Below are 21,830 nucleotides of genomic sequence, written 5' to 3' on the forward strand. Positions count from 1 at the left end.
ACGCACAGGCAGACCTTCCCTCCACAACTACGAACCCTTGGATCAACACCATGTTTCGCGTCGATTGCTGCATTCAACACATGGTTTCAGGGTCTAGAAAGTTTCGACGATTTAAACAGCCCCCCGTTATTGCCGGACAATACTGGTTGGTGTCTCCCGGGAGTCTCCAACTCGGCCAAGACATAGCTCCCGTAGCTACAGGTGGCACGACTCGTCCATTGGAGGTCCCTGTGACCTGAGACATGACCGTGTTCTTGTGCAAGGGACTGCCATACTTGTTGTCGTCGCGGCATGTTTGTACTGCCGGCGAGGCGGAAATTGGTGTTCCGTCAGCCAGCGTCCAACCAAGAACCATCTTTGCTACCGACCGGATGGGCAGAATGGAATTATCTCCGAGGCCATTGGGATGCACTCGAAATGCCTGGGCGGATCATGCTGGAGCGAACCCGTCCAAAGGTTCGTCTTTGCTGCCCGGATCGTGCGGTTGGCAGAACCTTTTGTCGCGATTTTGGGTTCCACCCTTCACGGAGAGTTCGTGCGCCGCATGCAAGACCCCGCTGATGCGCCACGATTATCGTGCCTTGCGTACGGTCCGTGTACAAGCCGAGCTTCGAAGCCAATGCGACACCAGCGTCGTGACGGTAGTCAGCGCGCCATTGCGCTTCATGACATGGATGGAGCTAACGGCCATGTGCGCAGCCCCACTCTTCACTGAACATAACCCTCGAGACCCTATCCTAGTGGCAAGCTCTCGATCTCGTTTCTTTGACCTGACCCGTCTATCCGCAGCTCGTCAATCCTCCACGCCCACATGTCTCGCATACTTCCCCGGGCAGGCCCACGATAATCCAGTATGCAGCTGCCTCCGGTGGATGTCCTGTTGGGTTGGCCGACTCCAAATTACATTGACCCGGAAACGCGCGGCCCTGCCCTCCTCATCGTCAACAGCATCCTCATCGCACTAACCATCCTCGTTGTGATTGCGCGGTTATACACCCGTATAGTGATCAAGAGGTGGTTCGGTATTGACGATGTCTTCATCCTCTTTGCGCTGCTCTTCACGTGCGGTCTCACTGCTGTCGTTCTCCTGGCAAACCTCCGATATGGATGGGATAGGTAAATAACCCGATCCCCATTCGCATAGCATACAGCTAATCATCAAACCACTATAGACATGTTTGGGATATACCCTTTCACATGTTCGTTCCGGCCTACAAAATCGCCATGACAGCCAAGGTCGTCTTCACAGCGGCCGCGAGCTTCACGAGACTCTCTCTGCATTGCTTCTACTACCGATTGGTTACAGACTCGGGGAAGACGTGAGTACTTTTGGCGTTGCTGTCGCATTATGATAGCCTTGCTAATTCGCTTAGATGGTTCAAGTGGGCGGTTCATGTCAATGTTGCCTACACACTCGGCATCTTGATATCGTTTCCCTTCATCGCCATCTTCTTCTGCACACCCATTAAGAACTATTGGACCATTGGCGCACCGGCAGACACTTGCATGGACGAGGGAACTGCGACTCTCATTTGCGGAATTATCAACTGTGTCGCGGATTTTCTTACTACCCTAACACCAATACCTTTGGTCATGGGCGTGAGTTGGCTCAATCCCATACGCAAGGCAAAACACTACTAACTGATCCCAGCTTCACATGCGTCTGCGTGAGCGCATGGCTGTCGCCGCGCTATTCGGTATGGGGCTGATTGTCTCTGCTGCTGGTATTGTGCGTACCTGGTTCATCTATCGGAGTCTCTTCAACAACGAGTACGATCAAACCTGGTACGCATATCCACTGTGGATTGCGGCCGCTGTCGAGATAGACTTGGGTGTAGTAAGTTATCACGCACGACTGCTAATCAGTGATACCATGCTTACTGGCAACAGATATGCGCCTCGGCTCCAGTACTAAAACCTCTCCTCGCGAAGATCCCCTTCAGTCTATCGCAATCCTTCTCAGGTGGCATATCCTTCAAGAAGAGCGCGCACTCATCAAAGACGCTAACCGCCAACGCATCAGCGTCGCATTCCTCCACGAACCGGAAATCCACAGCACCGCGCAATGCGCCAGAACTCGCAAACGACAAGGGCAACAGCTATGAGATGAAGCATTGGGCGGACACAGAGCAAGATTTGGAGCGAGGGAGCCAGGAAGCTATTTTGGAAGAGGAGGAAGCTCCCAAAACGGGAATGTCCCGCCTGTGGGGCAAGGTCCGCCCGAAAAGCAACAATGGAAATATGACCACGGACACCGACATGACCATCACTTTGACCAGCGAAGTGGAACTGCAAGTCGAGCGGATGAAGCAACGTCCGGCGCGGTACGAGACACACGGTGACCTCCATGAGAACCACATGCCATTACCACCGTTGGCACCGCGATCCAGCGGACACGACCGGTGACGCCACGACCCGACTTGCGCGATCAATACGGATAGCGACAACGTCCTCGAACCGACATCAAAGATCTCACGTCGTGCATCATGTACGCGCAAGCGGGAACCATAAAGTTACGACTGGCATATTGGGGGCGCTTACATCTTGGTGGACTTTTCTGCATCGCTTTAGCATATGATACCACGTTCGACGACTCTATCAAGGGTACAAAAATAGACATCTCAGAATACAGACGGCCAGGACGCCGAATACATCAATAATCTCAGTGCGACGCGCCACTACGTCCACACGCTCAACTTGTGCATCCGAATGACGGAAGGCTAACATGTCAGCAGTATGACAGCTCTTAGCTTCGCGCACAGGAATTTCAACGATCCAGCTCAACAACTTCGCACCCTCTATTCGTGAGAGAAGGCGTTCTGCGCCATCTTCATCCAGTCCACGGTACCCTTGAATCGCAGCCCTTGAGCTCACCCGGCGAACATCGGCCAGACTATTGAACGAACTCCAACCACCCAACTGCGAAAGCGCCGTCCATAAGCACGCCGTAAGCGGTAAATCTGGCCCTGCAAACCTTCGCCGTGATACTATTGACACCATCGAGCTTCAAACTGCATGAGTTGGCTCACTTCGTGTTTCAAAACGACGATTCAAGGTTTGTACGTCACACGCATACCTGTCGGCACCGTCACAAAAGGACGATCACATCTAGAACGCTATCGGATGCGAATCCCGAGGCGGAGACCAACTTTCGCACTTCGTGTCGGTGGAGCGAGAAGAACTGTAAAAGTATCACACTGCCTGGAATGGAAAGTTACGGATACGTTCTCACGTGTATGCGGCGTAACGGCGTGGACTCCGACGGCTCTTGGAAACGCTAGCCCAGGTCTTGTCATCCGACTGATGTTCCTCGGCAAAGCTTATTTCTTCCGGCACTACAGCCTTAGACCTTGTCCATAGGGTGGGTGGGGGAGGCGGAGGGGCGGTGGAGGGGAGGATGGTGGATTCTGTTGCGTCAACAAAGAAAGCAGAGAGGATGAATCGTGATGTGTTGATGGAAGGTGGGTGGTGTTGGGGTGGTAAGTGCCTCGTCAGGTGGGTGATCCTCGGCAAAGCTTATATCTTCCGGAGCTACAGCCTTATACCCTGGTCTCCCCCGCAATCTACACAGCCAAAATACGGGGAGGGCAGGCGCCATAGGACCTGGAGTTGCAACCTCGTGACGTCCTTAGGCTGATAGAAGTACAGGCCTCCTCGCTGTTGGAGGAGAAATTGTACTCCGTGCATTTCCAACTGCCTTTCTCATCTAGTCCACGGACGCAAATATGAACTATGTATATTGATACAGTAAGAACGAGGCTGCAGAGACATTTGTTTAAATGTGGGCGATGTACCAATTCTCTGGTTGATCCAGACGATCATCCGGTTCTTCTCTCGTGGTAATAATAGTAGCAGCCAGTCATGCCTTCACCATCCAAGATCGCCGCTCTTGGCCTTGTGGCTACAGGCTCTTTTGTAGCCGCTGGACCTTGCGATATTTACGCGTCGGGAAACACGCCTTGTATCGCCGCTCACAGCACTACTCGCGCGCTTTACAATTCCTTCAGCGGTTCCCTCTACCAGATCAAGCGCGGCTCCGATGGCGCTACCACCAACGTCGCACCTCTATCTGCCGGTGGTGTAGCCAATGCCGCGACTCAAGACAAGTTCTGTGCCAACACCACATGTCTCATCACCATTATCTACGATCAATCCGGTCGTGGTAACCACCTCACTCAAGCTCCTCCAGGAGGCTTCAATGGTCCGGAAGCTAATGGCTACGACAACCTGGCTGGGGCTATCGGCGCGCCAGTCACGCTGAATGGAAAGAAGGCATATGGTGTCTTCATCTCACCGGGTACTGGATACCGCAACAACAAGGTCAGCGGTTCAGCCACTGGTGATGCAGCAGAGGGCATGTACGCTGTGCTCGATGGCACGCATTTCAACGACGCATGCTGCTTCGATTATGGCAACGCCGAGACCAACAACCTCGACACCGGTACGCAGACGCCCACACCTTGCTATCAATCATCTCACTAACAACCCCCACAGGAAACGGCCACATGGAAGCTATCTACTTCGGAACCAACACAATTTGGGGCACAGGCGCCGGCTCCGGCCCCTGGCTAATGGCCGACCTGGAAAACGGCCTCTTCTCCGGCATGTCGCCCAAAAACAACCCAGCGGACCCTACCCTCACAGACCGCTTCCTCACCACCGTCCTCAAGGGCGGACCAAACAAATGGGCGCTCCGCGGCGGAAACGCCGTTTCCGGCGGCTTGTCGACGTACTACAACGGCGCGCGACCCAGCGCCTCAGGCTACAATCCCATGAGCAAAGAAGGCGCCATAATTCTGGGTATCGGCGGCGACAACAGCAATGGAGCGCAAGGGACGTTTTATGAAGGTGTGATGACGACTGGGTATCCGAGTGATGCGACGGAGAACGCTGTGCAAGCCAACATCGTTGCGGCGAAATACGCGACTACGAGTCTGACCAGCGGACCCGGCTACACAGTCGGATCATCAATCTCATTCCGCGCCACGACTGCTGGATACACGGATCGCTACCTCGCACACACCGGCTCAACTGTAAACACACAAGTCGTGTCTTCCTCCAGCACCGCACTGCTTAAGAGGCAAGCTAGCTGGACTGTACGCGCCGGACTGGCGAACAGTGCTTGTTTCTCTTTCGAGTCCAAGGACACGGCTGGGAGTTACATCCGCCATTTCAACTTCGTGTTGCAGCTGCAGGCGAATGATGGGTCCAAGGCGTTTAAGGAGGATGCGACGTTCTGTCCTCAGTCGGGTTTCTCGGGATCGGGAAGTTCGATAAGGGCGTGGGGGTATCCGACGAGGTATATTCGTCATTATAATAACATTGGAAACATTGCTAGTAACGGTGGTGTTCATGACTTCGATGCTGCGGCGAGCTTTAATGCGGATGCGACGTGGAGTGTTGGTACGGGGTTGGCTTAGGGGGGTGGTAACGGGATGGGGGTTGTGTTGGCTTGAGATGTTGTTGGAGTGGGCTGTTCACGTATGGAAATCCCTCACAATAGTTTTTGTGGGGGATTTCCATATGTAAACAGCCCACTTCTTCAATATCGCAAGCCAAGAAGGGCTGGGTACTTCGCACGGTATTAAACTGTCGAAGAACATCTCGATAGGCGGTTGTAACATTCAAAGAACCCCCCTAACGGCTGCATTGTCTGTTAATCGGCTTCTTCGAATGTTACAACCATCTGTGTTGAATAATACAAGGACAACTTTTACATTGTATGCATTAGCCAGATATCTCTCGTACAGCACACAACACCTACTGTACATCTACTATCAAATCACGATACTCGTATAGTAACTTCACAGCGTTCAAAACACCATCATTCTATAGGCGTATTTCAATACTTCACTACTAGTAACAACAAAAGCTCAACACAACAGCGCGCAATCCCGCTACTTCACCAAACAACAGACCCACAATCCTTTCACAACATGTCTACAGCCACAGCACACGTGAAGCGTCCTTTTAAATGTGGTGGCGCTCTAAAGGCTCGAAATTCGGTCAAGGGAAAACTTGAAACTACAGATGCCCCACCTCATCAAGCAACATCCCCGCAATCCTTTCACAACATGTCCCCAGTCACAGCGACAGCACACGCAAAGGTTCCTTCTGTAGGTGGTGGCGCTTTCAAGGATCGAGATTTGGCCAATAGAGCACTTGAAAGCGAGGAGAGGTTGCGAGAGTTGATGGGCATGTTGCATGAAGCCGTACAATCGTTAGCACAAGAGCTTGAAGCTGATGATGAGGATGAATGGGAGGATGTCGGCGATGATGACGAGGAGTTGGAGTATGTCGACGATGAGAATGATTGGGAAGATATCGACGATGAAGAGGATGACGAAGAGTTGGAGGATGATGAGAATGAGGATGGTGGGGAAGATATCGATGATGACGATGACTCCTTAGACTTCTCAGACCCCTCACGCTCCCCAGACCCCTCACACTCCTCACACCCCTCCTCCAACTCCTCCGTATTCTTATCCCCCTTCTTATCTAACAACCCCCCTACCAAAGACTACCCCCCAATCGGCCACATATCCTTCGCTACCATCGAAGAAGCCCGCACCGCTTACTATTCAACATTATCTCAGGTAGAGAACCTACTCGTAAAATGGTATCACAAGGACGATGTAACAGCACTTGTCAAGACCTTGATCGAATCGGCCCAGGCATCTTATGCGCAGCAGGAGGAGTTTTGGAAGGATAGGCGCATAGTTCAGGAGTGGTTTGGAGGTATAGATAGGTGAAGGATTGGTGTGGGGTTCGTGGTAGGAGGAGGTGGGAACGAGGTGGTGGCCGAAGAATGCGTGGTGGATGCGGGTATGTATTTGCCCGCCTGTTCTTGCAGCGCGACTGTATTGATTGCGCAGCGAGCGCAGTAGTTAAAATGGAGAGATCATGTGCAAATAGTTCCTTCCGTAAGGTCCATATACCGTGCAGTGCAGTGATGGCGCGGTCTTCGGTGTTACCTTCCATGGATGCAGTCATGCGTTGCCCTGACACTAATCTATTCCCGGACTAGTCCAACGACATGACAGGCGCAACCAAACAGCGTACGACGCAGTCCAACGATCCAACAATATCTTCACTCTGTGAATCTAGACACGACGCACCTTGAATCAGTCATGCAATAAATCGCTCTTCCCCAGAGACACCGAAGGAACAAGGACCACATACCCATTCTACGAGCACTTCTTCTTCTCAGCAAAGCCGCTTTCACGGCAGCATATGAAGGCGAATGCTGCGGATGGATTGACCAGTTTCTGAAACCTCAGGAGAATACCTTGGAGGCTTTTGATTTCATACCATGGCTCTTGGGAAGTTTTGATACTGAGGTGCCTTGGTGCAAAGGACCCTCATGTGCCGGCGCCTACCCTGAGTGCCGTCCCCGGGGTTTATGGTATACTCGACAACAATGACCTGACTGATGTGAACGATGGACGTGTCGAGGGCAGATATACTTGATCGAAATTCATTAATTAAAAAAGGTCGGTGCAGGTTAGCCCCAAAATATCTTCTCTTGATAGTGAACAAAGCAATATGGACTTCGAGCGATCAAACACAAACCCTTTACTCCAGATAAGCCCACACCAATGTCCCACAATGAACATACTGAGAGACGTACGAAGAAAGGCTACACTGGACACCCAGACATAGCATGGACCCATCCCAAGTCACATCGCATCGCCTCTTATCTCCTCACATCCGCAGTCTTCTTTGCTTCCTCGCCATATACCAAACAACCAAATTCCCCATCCCCCAAAACCCTAGCAGTTGCACCCACCAGGCCCCTGAGTCTGATTAGCCTCAGGCCTGAGGTTAACGCCCTGTCGTTGCTGGCCCGGTCTCAGGTTCCTGGGTCCGGCCTGGTCGATAGGCAGTTTCTTCGCGATAGCCGTGAAGAGCTCCTTGACGTTCTCGCTTGTCTTGGCCGACGTCTCGAAGAAGAGGAGGCCGGCTTCGCGGGCGTATTGCTCGGCGTCGGCGGTGGAGATGGCGCGCTTGTCGGGGGATTCGGTCACGAGATCGAGTTTGTTTCCCGCGAGGGCGATGATGATGTTTTCGTTGGCTTGGCGTTGGAGTTCTTTGACCCAGGCTTTTGCTTTGTCGAGGGAGGCCTGGGGGTGTTAGTCTAATCATGATATGGGGTGGTGGAAGGGAGACGTACGGCCTGTGTGATGTCGTAGACGACGACGGCGCAGTTTGCGTTTCGGTAGTACATGGGCGCGAGCGACTTGTAGCGCTCCTGGCCGGCGGTATCCCAGATCTCGAACTTGACCGTCGTGTTCTCATCGAGGGCGATGGTTTGGGTGAGGAAGGCGGCGCCGATGGTGGATTCCCGGTAGTCGTCGAATTGGTCCTGCATACATTAGTCCTCGGAACATGTCTGGACATGTGGTATGGCGTACCTTGACGAAGCGCAATACTAGAGACGACTGCGGCATGTTAGCTTATGTCATGGCTGCCTTGATAGGCCTGCGCACCTTTCCGACGGCGGATTCACCTGGGCACGTTAGTCATGTCTTCAAACACATATCATAGTAATCTCGTACCCAACAGCACCAGCTTGAACTGTGCGAATCTGGAGCCGCCGGGCCGTTGGCCTTGCTGCATCCTGGCCGACATGATGGGGGTGACGCGGCGCTAGCGGGTTGTGGCGGAGGGGGGTGGTGTAGAGTGGGCGAGGGTGGTGGTGCGAGTAGTGGGCGGTCAAGGCGGGACCGGGTCGGGGTATGGGTGAGAGAGGCGTGTTGGGGTGTGGTGAAGGTGAAAGAGCTGGATGGTGCTGTGACGAGGTGCTGCGTCTGGTGCTTGGCCCTAGCGCGCGAGTCGGGGACCCTTGGCCGCAATGGCCGCCATGACGAAACCTCCCGTTTGAGAAAACACATCCAAACACATCGCCAAACACATACTCAACACCACGCCTAGATCGCCAGATATAGTTCGTATAGCACACACGCCAGGTGGACGACATCATGAGCGTCGCTCTCCCCTACCGCGACATCAATGTCCACTCGTCGCCCTCGCACTACGCCTTCTCGTCGCCCTCGTCGCCCTCGGCCCCTACACTCGTCGTAGACCGCCCGTCAGGTGACATCCGCCTCCACGATGGCAAGCTGCTGGGCTCCAAGCGCGTGTCGAGCATTGCCGGCATCCTCGGCATGATCAAGCTGCGACTAGGTATGCCTCTCCTGCACAGCACCAGGGGACACGAATGCTGATGCACGTGAAGACAAGTACATCATCGTCATTACCAAGGCCCAGCCCATGGGCCGGATAAAGGGCCACATGATCTACAAAATAGTGTCGACCGAGTTCCTCTCCCTGCGCGAGAAGCCGCTGCACGACGCCGACGAGGACAACTACCTCAGCCTGCTCAAGACGCTCATCAAGACGTCCCCGCTGTTCTTCTCCTACTCCTTCGACATTACCAACACCTTCCAGCGCCAGGCCCACCTCGACCCCGCGACGCCCCTGTGGAAGCGCGCAGACGACCGCTTCTACTGGAACCGCTTCGTGTCTAGCGACCTCATCGACTTCCGCGGAGGTCTCAGCGGCGGATATGGCAGGCACTCGAGCGGACACCAGCCAGGCGCAGACCCCTACATCCTGCCCGTCATGTACGGAATGCTCGAAATCAAGAACACATCCATCAAGGGCACCCCTCTCATCTTCATCCTCATCACCCGCCGCTCGCGCCTCAAGGCCGGAACCCGCTACTTTTCGCGCGGCATCGACGAGAACGGCAACGTGTCCAACTTCAACGAGACGGAGCAGACCATCATCCTGAACGACAACGCATCGGGCGGCCCCGGCGGATTCGGCTCAAACCAGAACGGCGCAGCAGGAGGAAATGCCGGAAAGGAGACACAGGTGCTTGCGTACGTGCAGACAAGAGGAAGCGTGCCCGTCTACTGGGCCGAAATCAACACCCTAAAATACACGCCCAAGCTGCAAGTCCGCGGCATCGACAACGCGCTGCCAGCCGCCAAGAAGCACTTCGCCGAGCAAATCCGTCTCTACGGCGATAACTGGATGGTGAACCTGGTCAACCAAAAAGGCCGCGAGCAGCGCGTCAAAGAAGCCTACGAGCAAATGGTCAACCTGCTGCACACATCCCCCGCCGAAAACGTCGAAGGCGACCGCATAACCTCTGAGAAATTCCACATCATCGACCCCGCCAAAGCGCAAACCGTATACGACCGCCTCCACTACGTCTACTTCGACTTTCACAACGAAACAAAGGGCCTAAGGTGGGACCGCGCCAAACTCCTCATGAACGAACTCGAGCCCCACGTCCTCAAACATGGCTACTTCTGCGGCGTCGACATGCCCGGTGATGGCAGCGGCGTGGAGGTCCGACGGCATCAGACGGCTGTGGTGCGCACGAACTGCATGGATTGTCTGGACCGCACAAACGTCGTCCAGAGTATGCTGGGCCGCTACGTCCTCAGCCGCATGCTCATCGACTGCGGTCTCATGCGCGAAGGCGAGTCCGCAGAAGAAGACGCCGCATTCGAACACCTGTTCCGCAACGTCTGGGCCGATAACGCGGATGTGGTGTCGAAATCATATTCTGGTACCGGAGCCCTAAAGACCGATTTCACACGCCTGGGTGTAAGGACAAAAGCTGGTGCTTTGCAGGATCTGAATAACTCCATTACAAGATATTGTCTTAATAACTTCACCGATGGACCGAGACAGGATGCATTCGATTTGTTCCTGGGTAATTATCTGCCCAGCGACTCTAGTATGAGCGGACAGCTTCTTTTCGCGGATCGGAGACCGCTCTTCATCCAGTCGATACCGTATATCCTCGCCGCAGCCGTCTTTTTCATTTTCGTGGGGAGTTTCACTCAGCGTGCACCCGACGCGGCGGTCTGGCCGTTACGTCTCCTCCTCCTCATATCCCTCCTCACCGCGGCTGTCTGCGCGAATTTCATTTGGAATCATGGGACGTTATATGTAAGTTCCCCCTATCTTCCTTCTTTTCTTCCCTTCCTTCCTTCCCTTCCTTCCCATCCCACCTTCTTCCTTCCTTTCCCCCTTGTTCTTCTTTCCACTCATTAAAGATTACACTCGCTAACCCTCTCTCTTTCCAACAGGTCAACTTCCCCAAACTCAACCGCCAACCCCCGCAAATCGAAGCCTTCCAAGAGACGCTGGCCAAAGTAAGGAATAATCCTGTTGTGGGGCCGCTGGTCGGAGGGGCGGCGAAACATGAGAGGGGCAAGAGTGATGCGAGGTTATTGGGGTTGGAGGAGGGGAAGAAGAGGATTGAGTAGGTGCGAGTTGGGTTTGTGAGATGGGGGAGGGGGAGGGGGAGGGAAGGGAGAGAGTTAGGGTAGAGAGGAGTAGGGGAGGGAGGGTGGGGGAAAGGGAGGGGAGAGGGAGGGGAGGGAAGGGTGAGTGGGGGTATTGGGTTGGGGGAACTTGGGATGAGATGTATAATTAGAAGTTTTTAGTATGTTTTTGTAATAATCTTGGTTGAGGGATACAATAGGAACATTCACAACAACATGGTCATGCAAAACGTGGTTTGAGGTATTCATCATCACCACTCACACGCACAAATTTCTGACTAATGTAGTTTGAGGTATACATCACCACCATTACCATGCACACAATTTCTAAAGACGTGGTTTGAGGTATACAATTCATCCAGAACTCTATCAAAAATTGGGTATCATAAATGGTGATGTCGCTTTTCCGCCAGTAAACATCGTACATATCGTAATCGTGAACCCCCTCGTAGTCGTCCGGCATACCCATCCCCCTACTCTTTGCCACAAATAACGACGTCGAATTCCTCATCCTCATCCAAATCCTCCTCATCAGGCTTGACGAAATCCCACCCCTCCCCCTCCATCCTCGTCCGAAGTCGCTCCAGATTCGAGTTGGCAGCGCGGCGTAAAACACCAGCCCACTTATTCTCCATTCCCCCAGCCGCCGGTCTTGGGGCGTCCAACTCCGCAGAACTCGAAGGCGTCAAAATCGTAGACGAGTCTGTTTCGGTTTCGTCTTCTTCCCAGTCGTCAAGCTCAGGCAAGATCCACAAATCCGCTTCAGAACTTTCTTCTTCGGCGCTGGCATTGAGGTTGACGCACGTGCTCGCGTGGATATTCATGCCTTGCTGGCCTTGCTGGCGTCGCGCGAGTGCACTGCGCTTGTTGGTGGGACTGGTGGGGTTGGGTGCGGGCAGCCAGGTTGGGGGCGCGTTTTCGCGGTGCAGACTTATGGCTTGGCGGCAGAGTGTGCGGCTTATAATGGGGTTTGCAGTGCCGGCGGTGTTTGAAGTCATGCGGGCTGTGCTGCTGCGCTTCTTTGATGAATTTGATGCAGACGCGGAACTTGGAGATGCGGCGCGTGATCTGCGCGGCGAGATATCGGTTGCGCAGCTGGGGAAGGCGCCGTAGATCGCGTTGCTGAGATCGTAGGAGTAGTTTGTGGTGGCATCGCGCGCGGTGGCGGAGCTGTGGGATGGGATTGCAGACATTTTTGCGGGGTGTTGTTTAAATTTTCGCGGGGTTTGGGTTTTGCGCGGAGATCTTTGTCTCGTGCGAGAGTTTTGTTGGGGAGATTTTCTCGGCCCGTGGTATGCGAACAGGTGTTCGGAGTGAAGATGCTCAGCTGACCAGAAGTTGAAAAGTTCAAACTTGCTGGCCGTGTGTTGCTGGCGGGGTTTGGGTTTTGCGCGGAGATCTTTGTCTCGTGCGAAAGGTTTTGTTGGGGAGATTTTCTCGGCCCGTGGTATGCGAACAGGTGTTCGGTGTGAATGCTCAGCTGACCAGAAGTTGGAAATTTAAAGTTGTGCTGGCTGTGTTGCTGGCGGTAGTTTGTTGAGACGGAGAAAAGGTAGCCGAGGACAAAGCCACACTCGGAATTTGCTCCTGCAGACGGATCTGGAAGGTGGGTCTGGTTCTTGCGACGATCTCAGGCGCTCGAAAGCTGTGTGAGAGTGCGCGGGTGATGGAGAGTTGGTAAAGCGGCTGCCTGGTGCAGCTTGTGATGGTGGCCGTAATATGCTGACGTTGCAAGATGGCGCAGGCTGGGCTGACTTGACTGGTTTCAGTTGGGGTCTGCTTTGGATAGAATTTTGATGTGAGAGTGATGTGAGAGAGAGATGGTTGAAATGAGAGAGAGAGAAAGAATCGACAGTTTATAAGAGAAATCCGTGAGAGAATTCGTTGGCAGTCAACCGTACATTGCTCTCGACCAGAATAACAAGAGGCGCTGTGAGTGGGTGGCTGCAAGTTTGGATCAGTAACCGTGGGCTCGCGCGGCAAGGGAAGCCGAAGTGAAGCTGCGGTTAGTCATTGAGCAAGATTGTGAGTGTGAGTGGATTTGGCACAGCATATTGTTGGCTGTCATCAAATTTGGAGTGGTGGTGAGTTGTCGTGGGAGCATGTGGGTGCGGCGGACGAGAACCTGGGACTGCCGAGAGTCCGTGCACCCTGACGTGTGTTGGTCGAGCTCCAAATCTTCATGTTGGCAGACGTCCAGCCCATCAACAACGCCGAATTACCTCCCCCATCACCCTAAAGCCATTCGGAGGCAGCCCATTATGCTGCGCGCCTCCATTCTACGGGCCCGTCCAGCTGCCCGCCCATTGGCCCGCGCCGCCCGCCCGCAATGGCTCCCAGCCCAGCGCAGCTACGCCGATAGCAAGAACCTGGGCGAGACGGCCGTCCCCAATCCCGCGCCCACCACCTCGCCCTCCGACCCCAAGGGCACCATTCCCACCTCGGACATCCCCAAGGCACCGCCGGCGCCCGACAGCACCGTGACTGCAGGCGCATCGCGTGATGCTCCCGCCATATCGCCCAAGACGACACCCCCCACCGGCCCCGGCTCGTCAAGCATCGCCCCTGACCCCATCCAGCCCAAGCCCAAGAAGAAGAGACGCATATTCCGCAAGCTGCTGCTCTGGCTGACGGTCCTCTCTGGCCTCGGGTACGCCGGCGGTGTCTGGTACTCGCTCGTGTCGGACAACTTCCACGACTTCTTCACCGAATACATCCCCTACGGCGAGGATGCCGTCGCCTACTTCGAGGAGCGCGAGTTCAGGCGGCGATTCCCCGGCCGCGCTGGCGAACCACGACTGCACCCCCAGATCTCGGGCGAGAACAAGGTCACCATCCCCGGACGGAGCGGCTTGACTGCGCGCCCAGCCCAGGAGAACAAGAGCGACCTCGCCTCCAAGGGCCCCCATCTGAGCGCCGTCGATGCCAACAAGCCCCAGGACAAGACCGAGTCGGGCGGACAACAGCCGAAGGTCTCATCAAGCGCACCCGCGCCCACAGAGAAGAAGACCCCGGTCAAGGAAGTTAAGGAGGTCAAGGAGACCGCCACGCCCATCTCCCAGCTCGACCACCTCAGCGTACCCTCCGCAACCGAGCCCGTCGTCCAGGATGTCGTCAAGATCGTCAACGACATCATCACCGTCATCAACGCCGACAACGCCCACGACGGCAGGTACAACTCCGCGCTGGACAAGGCCAAGAGCGAGCTTGCCAAGGTCGTCTCCGACATCAACCTGATGAAGGAGAGCCTCCAGAAGCAGACCGAAGACAAGGTCAAGGCCGCCCACGCCGAATTCGACGAAGCCGCCAAGGAGCTCGTCCAGCGCCTCGACCACCAGATGCAGGCGCAAGAAGCCCAGTTCAAAGAGGAATTCGAAAACGAGCGCGAGCGTCTGTCACAATCCTACAAGGAGCGCCTCCAGTCTGAACTCCAGGCCGCCCAAAAGGTCTACGACCAGAAGCTCAAGAACCAACTGCTCGAACAGAGCATCAACATGCAAAAGTCCTTCACAGCCAACGTCCGGGAGCGCGTCGAAGCCGAACGCGACGGCCGTCTCGGCAAGCTCAACGAGCTCTCCTCCTCTGTGCACGAGCTCGAGAAGCTGACGGCCGAGTGGAACAGCGTCGTCGACGCCAACCTCAAGACGCAGCACCTCGTCGTCGCCGTCGAGGCCGTCAAGTCGGCTCTCGAGACACAAGCCATCCCCAAGCCCTTCGTCACGGAGCTCGCGGCGCTCAAGGAAATCGCTGCCGATGATCCTGTTGTCAGCGCCGCTATCGCGAGCATCAACCCCGCCGCCTACCAACGCGGTATCCCCAGCTCCGCCCTCCTAATCGACCGCTTCCGCCGCGTCGCTTCTGAAGTCAGGAAAGCGGCTCTGTTGCCTGAAGACGCGGGTGTGGCTTCCCATCTCGCTTCCCTCGCCATGTCGAAGGTGCTGTTCAAGAAGAGTGGGTTGGCTGTTGGTGGCGACGTAGAGGCTGTGCTTGCACGGACGGAGGTTCTGCTTGAGGAGGGTGATCTCGATGCTGCGGCTAGAGAGATGAATGGACTACAAGGGTGGGCAAAGGTGCTGAGTAAGGATTGGTTGGGCGAGTGCAGGAGAGTGCTGGAGGTTAAGCAGGCGTTGGATGTTATTGCTACGGAGGCGAGGTTGAATAGCTTGCTCATTGACTAGAAAGCGACCGTGGACATATCCTTGTACTCCTCCTTTTTTATGTTCCTGGCACTATGGTTGGCTTTGTACGAGTATTAGTCTATAGAAATGTGTTCTGTTCGTCCTGTACGCGCCTGTTCGGTTCATGTGTTCTAGATAAGCTTGGGTGGATTTCGTCCCATGGTACTGCGGTGACGCGACGCAGATGAGCGACTCACAACTTCCAAAATCTATATTCACTCATCCAATCAGGTGCTCTCGAAAAGAAAAGTATCGTCAACACAAGAGCTAAGCATAGCAATCGCGCAATCAATCCAGCGCAAACTTAGCCACCATAAATAACCACTCTAAACAGACGCATTCGATTCTCTGCACGCCAACATCCATCCATCTCGTCTCTCAACCCGAACAAAGAACAGCCCTAGGATTCCCTAGCTCCGCTTCCTACGCAACCCATCAGCTTAGCCATGCCACGAAGAACCATAAACCATCTGGAAAACATAATCGAGACCCAGATCATGACAATCTCACAAAGGGCCAAACAACGAGACGATGCGATTACAGAGCGAGACGCCGCAATGAAAGAAAGAGATGACGCGATAAAAGAACGAGACGACGCGATGAAAGAACAAAACAGCTCAACACAGGAACTCTACATGCCCACCTTAACCCGCGGCCTATACGTCACCGCAGACCCACCAGCACTCAGCACCCACATAGAAGTACTACACGACCTGCCCGACGACGAACAAGAACTCGTTTGGTCCTCTAACTGGAGATCAATTCACCCAGAAAACTACCGACGTGAAGACGCAGTGACAGTCAACATGCATGGCAGATTCGGCACACGTCTGCCTGGTATATTTGTTGCGCATGAAGAGGTGGAGAGGCCAATTCGGTTGTGGTACTTTACGGAGGCCGAAAAGGCGGTGGTGAAGATCGATAATCTGGAAATAGAGCGGGATGGTATCGAGGAGGCGTATAAGAGGTTCAATGATATGCGAGCTGGAGTTTGTGAGTGAGATGAGGATATGGATATGCTAGACAGACGGGATAGGTTTGTGTAGACTAGCTGCGATGCTCGTCGACGATAAATATAAACGCCAGCATCACACATTACACATCACCCGTCTCTCTTCCGCTTGTCAAGCACCGCGCTCTATCCCGGCCTCCCACAACATCCCTATCTTCCCACATAATGATAGCCAATCCACCTGGGAAACTCTGGAACTATGCATACATTTTCACCTTCACTTTCACAATCTATATCTCCATCCTTATCTTATGCCTCAACGTACCACTTTTCACTCAAGCCAAAACATGAGTCTCAACCGCTTGTCGACCGACAGTCATCGTTACCGGTGGATTTTAGGAGGAGAGGGTAAGCGAGATGTGGATAAGAAGGAGGAAGCCGACAAAGAGGACGACGAGCGAAAGGACAACGAGGAAGCGGAGAAACAGGAACGCGGTGCTGTAGAGGAGAAGGAAGTAAATAAAGCGGAGAAAGAGGCGAAGACGAAAGCCAAGAAAAGGAACGACGGACAAATCATAGCCAAGATCTTTGAACACGAGCTTGGGCTTAGCAAGCGGCAATAGACGACTCTCGTTAAGCGAGCGAACAAATAGTTCCTATTGCAATACCTCGTGGCCATGAATAGGTGTATCAATTGATGACGGTGAAAACAATTTCACACGCACGAACCACCTGCATGCCTTTACTACTCCAAACTACCACCTCCATCTAGACACCCAAGCCAGCACCTTGACTACCTCACTCAAAAGTCACACACGTCCTCGTTCCCCCGACCGTATGCCAAATCACCACCCACCTATCCACCCCTACATTATCAACAAGCAGACCCGGTCAACAAGTCCCATGCTGCTCATACATATTGAATTCATCTCCACGCTGATACGTCTCTAGGTAAATTGACCTCCACCACCCCCCCCTCCACCGCCCCACCGCCTCCCCTCCGCCTCCCCCACCCACCCTTTGAGCGAGACATATATCCCAGGGAGAATCATAGGCGCGTATAGCTCTTGTGCCGCTTGGATAAGATGCCCGCCTTGGTTGTTGAGCCGCGTTTTGAGGTCGGTGATCTGCGTGTTGAGGTTGACGAGTTGGGCGTCCCGCACTGTGAGCTGCGCGTTGACGTTGTTGAGGGCGGTCTTGAGTGCTGGTACTGTTGTCATGGTAGAGTGGACTAGGAAGAAGATGGGGGCAAAGAGTATTCTGGGTCTTTGGTATTAGGAGTGATGGTGATGCGGGATTGAATCGGGGGTTGAGGTACTTGAGGATGAAGAACGAGATCTTGTCCTACTAATACTGGTGGTTATAGTGTTTGTGTCATGTCAAATGACGCCCGTTGCGTGACCTGACAGCATGCGCATGAAGTCATACATCGCCTGCTACCATCCACTCGCCCCATCCGCCCCCCCATCCGTACACACATTCACAGCACCACCCTACCCAGTCCCTTCCTCACCCCTCGCTTCAAAGCTCATCCACGTCCTAATCCCCTGCAAAGTAGTATGGCAAACCAGCACCGACCTGTCCACCTCCTCTCGATCCACAAACAGCCCCGGCAACCGTATCCCATGTCTCCCATGCATGTTCTTGTCTCCACGGCGCGACATAATCCCAAGGTCGTCGCCCTAGGTCGACCACTGGATCTTGTACTGCGTTTCCCCCGGCAGCCTGATTTGTACTTGGACTTGGCCTGAGAAGGCACTGGGGTCGAGCGAGACGTAGATACCGCGGAACGGGGTTATCGCATACATTTCTGTTGTTGCGGCGTAGAGTCGGGCGTCGCTGTCCCGGAGCGACGTTTTGAGATCATCGACTTCTCTCGTTGCGGTGTAGAGCCGGGCGTCGCTGTCCCGGAGCGACGTTTTGAGATCATCGACTTCTTTCGTTGCGGCGTAGAGCCGGGGGTCGCTGTCTCGGAGTGACTCAGTGTGATCGTGGATCATTTTTTGTAGTTGAGATCTGTATAACGGAGGCGGAGGCATGATGTGGTTGGGCGATGAGGTGGATGGAGAGGGGTGGTAGTGGTGATGGTAAGAGATCTGAGTGGGTTGAGATGGATGAGAAGAGCGCGTTTGCTTGTATAGATGGATGGAAGTAATGGGAGCAAGTGGGTCTGCGGTACGTTGATTGATGGGGCTTGTGTGATGTGATGGTTCGATGTTGGGGTGCATGCGACGTGCGCGTAGGCTCCTCCGCGGTTGCTGAAAGGTGATGGGTTGGCAAGGAAGGTGGGTCTGAGGATGTTGACGAGCGACTTCCGTGGAGATGGCAAGTGGTAAGTGCGCAGTGAACATCGAATCAGCGCTTCGCTTGAGCTGCGGAGTAAAATAACAATGTAATTTCTTTTCGCTTCGAGCGGCTGAAGTAAACGGCTTCTAGTATCAATGTTCGGCGCCTGCTACTACCCGCTCAGCTCATCCTTCTCCCCATCTGCGAAGGTGTTCCTCAGGGCACCACCTCCCTCACGCGAACTCCCTCCCTTACTCAGGTCACCTCACAAGATCCTCATCTGTCTGATCTCCAATCCTCACAACCGTCCTCTTCATCCCCGCCGCGTATGGCTTCCAAGTTATAACAATCGGCGCCTCCACCTCTTCCGGCGCAACAAACACACCGGGAAGGCGCACACCAACTCTTCCCTGCATGTCCACCATGTGTTCTGGTCTGTGTCCTTCATATGGCAGGTGGGACAACCGTATCGGGGAGGGAGTGGTATAGGGCTGAAGCTCTCCGTTTTCCGATCGTGCTAGCCGTTCAACCGTCATGGAGACGGTGCCGTTGGATGTGTCTCTGTTGGGGGATACGTAAACGCCGCGGATGTGGATTGGGAAGTATAGTTCTTTTGTGACAACTCTTAGCTGGGTGGTGAGCTCGGCGATTCGATCATTTAGGTCGACTAGGCGCGGTCTGGGCATGGTGGGATGAGTGGATGTGTGGATGAGTGGATGAGTAGATAAGTGGATAAGTTGGTGAGAAGTGATGGATGGTATGTTTTGGTGGCGAGATTTCCAAGGTTGGAAGCGGGCTTTGCTGACTAGGAAAGATGGAAGGGGCGTTGTTCTGACAAGTGGTTAGTGGTCACTGCCCAGGTAGGTTTGCACCAAGCCAAACGACGGGCTTCCTGAAGAACAACTGCGAGAATGATCTCACGTTCGCAAACTGTTTGAGAGATTGATCTAGGAAACAACAACTAAACCTGTTTCTGGAAGGAAGGTAGGACTGAGATCATGTTTATGAGCGACTTCCGTGAGAGATGGCAGATGGCAAGTGCACAGTAACCCAACTACAACATCCCCTACTGCAAGAATACAACGGCAGTTACCAACTAATCATCATTTCTCAACTATCACAAATCCATCAACCTCAGTCCCATCTCCCTCCTGATTGCCCCCTTGATCCACGGGTATGATAAGTATGATTGTCTTCTTTCCTTCCGCTGTCGTCCAAATGGCCAGCAGTGATTGCTCTACCTCTTCGCTTGCAACAAAGATGCCGGGAACACGTGCGCCGGTCCTGCCATGCATGTCAACTGTCTTGACAGTCATGTTCTTCACGGCTGGTAAGGTTACCGTGTCATCAAGAGCTAGTTTCTCTTTGCTCCAGTAGGACGACCATTGGATGTGATACTCGGTGGCTCCAGGTTGGGGTGTCGCGATTTCTATGCAGTCGGGAAGGGCTCGAATGGTGGGTGATATGTATAAGCCGCTAATTTTGGTTGGGAGGTAAAGCTCGGATTGCATGGCGAAGCGGTGGCTGGTACTTAATAGTCTGGTACTCTTGAGTGATGTGATCTCGCAAAGACGAAGGAAGAGCACTGGACTTTATGGTAAATGCTAAACGTCACTGAGCTTGCTCTGCCTAGGTACATCAAACAAGAAGTGGTCGTGTGATGTATGCCCATAACTAGTCTTTCGCAAACTACCCCAAAGAACAGACTTCGCGGTACTGCGTCACCTCGTTCATGGCGACTAATTGCGCCCTTGCGCAATCACGTCCTCGATCTCTTCAAGAACTGCACCCAAGTCTCCAAGTGATAGTCGCCCTTATCCTTATCCCCATAGTCTTCTTTCCTCACTTCCTTTTTAACGCCATTCTCAACGCTCCCGCTTTTCTCACTGCCTTTTCCATCGTTCTCCCGTCTCTTAAGCGGCGTCCGACCTGCTTCGCGCGGCTCCATCCTCGATTTCCCATCCTTGACAGGCGTTGAGGTCAACATATTCTTCAAGCTTTGCTGGATATTGAGCGTGTGTCTTCAATGCATGAACTCAAGCAAGTGTTTACTCGTGGATAAAAAGCCGAGAAGAGGTATGCGATGCGCGTTCAAGAGAGCAGACGTGTGCTTTAAAGAGAGTCTGGGGGTTAGCGAGTGACACCGGGATTTTGTAACGCAGAAATGATCACGGAAAGATTTAGTCGATGTCTATTATCGGGGTACAGTCTCCATATGAACGCAGCGTGTAGTCTGGTCGATTTCATTCCATGAAAGATCTCGTAGGTCTTGACCACTTCGTAGAGGCTTGCAGCCTACTTTAGGAGGATGGTAACCTTGGAATTGGAAGCAAAGGTGAAGACGCAGCGTCGATGTAGGCGTCAAGGTGTTTAGATATTCTCCCTCACAAACACGGTGCTCCCTCCTGCCTTAACATTAAAAAGATTAGGAGATTCGATGCCGTACGATCCAACAGGTGGTGACGTGGGTGTACCTGGATACCTAAGCTTTAGATCTCCTGGCGATGCAACGAGACCTCGGGATGCACTAGTTCTGTGCACACTGCCGCGCTGCCCAGATATCTCACGAACGCGCGCATATCAAGCCATAGATAAGCGCGTGCACCATAATGTCCATCGCCCCGACAAGAGACTCGTAAAGACGTCGCTGGGCCCCTCAGAATGCCGTCAACCGGGTTGGCGGCGGGGTGCATGCTGCACCTGGGCACTCTCGAGAGGTCCGGAACACGATCCACTCCGTCACCTTCCAAGAGCAAGTCAAGCACGCCCAAGAGCAGCTAACACGCCGTCGGACCCAACAGCTAGTGGCTTGACTTTGCTTGTTTATCGCGGCGCACGATGATGTCGAAGTTTTGGAGCTGCCTAATCCGGCACTAGCGCGGCCGTTTTGGAGGCTAGAGCAGTTCCCGTCATATGACCTTGCTATCATGCCAACTTCACACCCCGCCTTTGTGAACATCGCTATTTGCGTTATCACACACCACGGACGAATCACGACGCGTGATGGACAGGCCGACTGTTGTTTTCGACGTCTTGGCAACGCTGAGCTTGTCGCGATGAAGAGATTGTCTAGCCTGGCTTGTACCGCAGGCGATAGCAATCCAG

The 21,830-nt window shown here is 53.8% G+C and overlaps 8 protein-coding genes across 8 annotated transcripts; 6 read left to right on the plus strand and 2 right to left on the minus strand.

Annotated features, from left to right (window-relative positions):
- Positions 1-853: 853 nt before the first annotated feature.
- J4E79_011160 (uncharacterized protein) lies at positions 854-2,406 on the plus strand (the record flags this gene model as incomplete). Its single annotated transcript, XM_049359991.1, has 5 exons — positions 854-1,116; positions 1,173-1,319; positions 1,374-1,599; positions 1,652-1,837; positions 1,891-2,406. 5 exons carry the CDS (start codon positions 854-856, stop codon positions 2,404-2,406), a joined length of 1,338 nt encoding a protein of 445 aa, XP_049205505.1.
- A 1,455-nt stretch (positions 2,407-3,861) lies between these two features.
- J4E79_011161 (uncharacterized protein) lies at positions 3,862-5,420 on the plus strand (the record flags this gene model as incomplete). The annotated part of the gene is made up of 2 exons (XM_049359992.1): positions 3,862-4,441; positions 4,495-5,420. 2 exons carry the CDS (start codon positions 3,862-3,864, stop codon positions 5,418-5,420), a joined length of 1,506 nt encoding a protein of 501 aa, XP_049205506.1.
- Positions 5,421-6,074: 654 nt separating this feature from the next.
- Positions 6,075-6,752, plus strand: J4E79_011162 (uncharacterized protein; the record flags this gene model as incomplete). The annotated part of the gene is made up of 2 exons (XM_049359993.1): positions 6,075-6,476; positions 6,597-6,752. The coding sequence occupies 2 exons, from the start codon at positions 6,075-6,077 to the stop codon at positions 6,750-6,752; spliced, it is 558 nt and encodes a 185-aa protein (XP_049205507.1).
- A 1,020-nt stretch (positions 6,753-7,772) lies between these two features.
- Positions 7,773-8,631, minus strand: YPT5 (GTPase Ypt5; the record flags this gene model as incomplete). The annotated part of the gene is made up of 5 exons (XM_049359994.1): positions 7,773-8,123; positions 8,174-8,365; positions 8,415-8,441; positions 8,490-8,509; positions 8,559-8,631. The coding sequence occupies 5 exons, from the start codon at positions 8,629-8,631 to the stop codon at positions 7,773-7,775; spliced, it is 663 nt and encodes a 220-aa protein (XP_049205508.1).
- Positions 8,632-8,981: 350 nt separating this feature from the next.
- J4E79_011164 (uncharacterized protein) lies at positions 8,982-11,291 on the plus strand (the record flags this gene model as incomplete). The annotated part of the gene is made up of 3 exons (XM_049359995.1): positions 8,982-9,186; positions 9,212-10,971; positions 11,112-11,291. 3 exons carry the CDS (start codon positions 8,982-8,984, stop codon positions 11,289-11,291), a joined length of 2,145 nt encoding a protein of 714 aa, XP_049205509.1.
- Positions 11,292-11,782: 491 nt separating this feature from the next.
- J4E79_011165 (uncharacterized protein) lies at positions 11,783-12,502 on the minus strand (the record flags this gene model as incomplete). The annotated part of the gene is made up of 1 exon (XM_049359996.1): positions 11,783-12,502. One exon carries the CDS (start codon positions 12,500-12,502, stop codon positions 11,783-11,785), a length of 720 nt encoding a protein of 239 aa, XP_049205510.1.
- Positions 12,503-13,570: 1,068 nt separating this feature from the next.
- On the plus strand, positions 13,571-15,487 carry MIC60 (MICOS complex subunit mic60; the record flags this gene model as incomplete). The annotated part of the gene is made up of 1 exon (XM_049359997.1): positions 13,571-15,487. The coding sequence occupies one exon, from the start codon at positions 13,571-13,573 to the stop codon at positions 15,485-15,487; it is 1,917 nt and encodes a 638-aa protein (XP_049205511.1).
- A 446-nt stretch (positions 15,488-15,933) lies between these two features.
- J4E79_011167 (uncharacterized protein) lies at positions 15,934-17,062 on the plus strand (the record flags this gene model as incomplete). The annotated part of the gene is made up of 2 exons (XM_049359998.1): positions 15,934-16,484; positions 16,780-17,062. The coding sequence occupies 2 exons, from the start codon at positions 15,934-15,936 to the stop codon at positions 17,060-17,062; spliced, it is 834 nt and encodes a 277-aa protein (XP_049205512.1).
- Between the last annotated feature and the right edge of the window lie 4,768 nt (positions 17,063-21,830).

This window comes from Alternaria viburni (assembly GCF_023758015.1).
Source record: "Alternaria viburni strain BMP 2772 chromosome Unknown scaffold_38, whole genome shotgun sequence".
NCBI lineage: Eukaryota > Fungi > Ascomycota > Dothideomycetes > Pleosporales > Pleosporaceae > Alternaria > Alternaria viburni.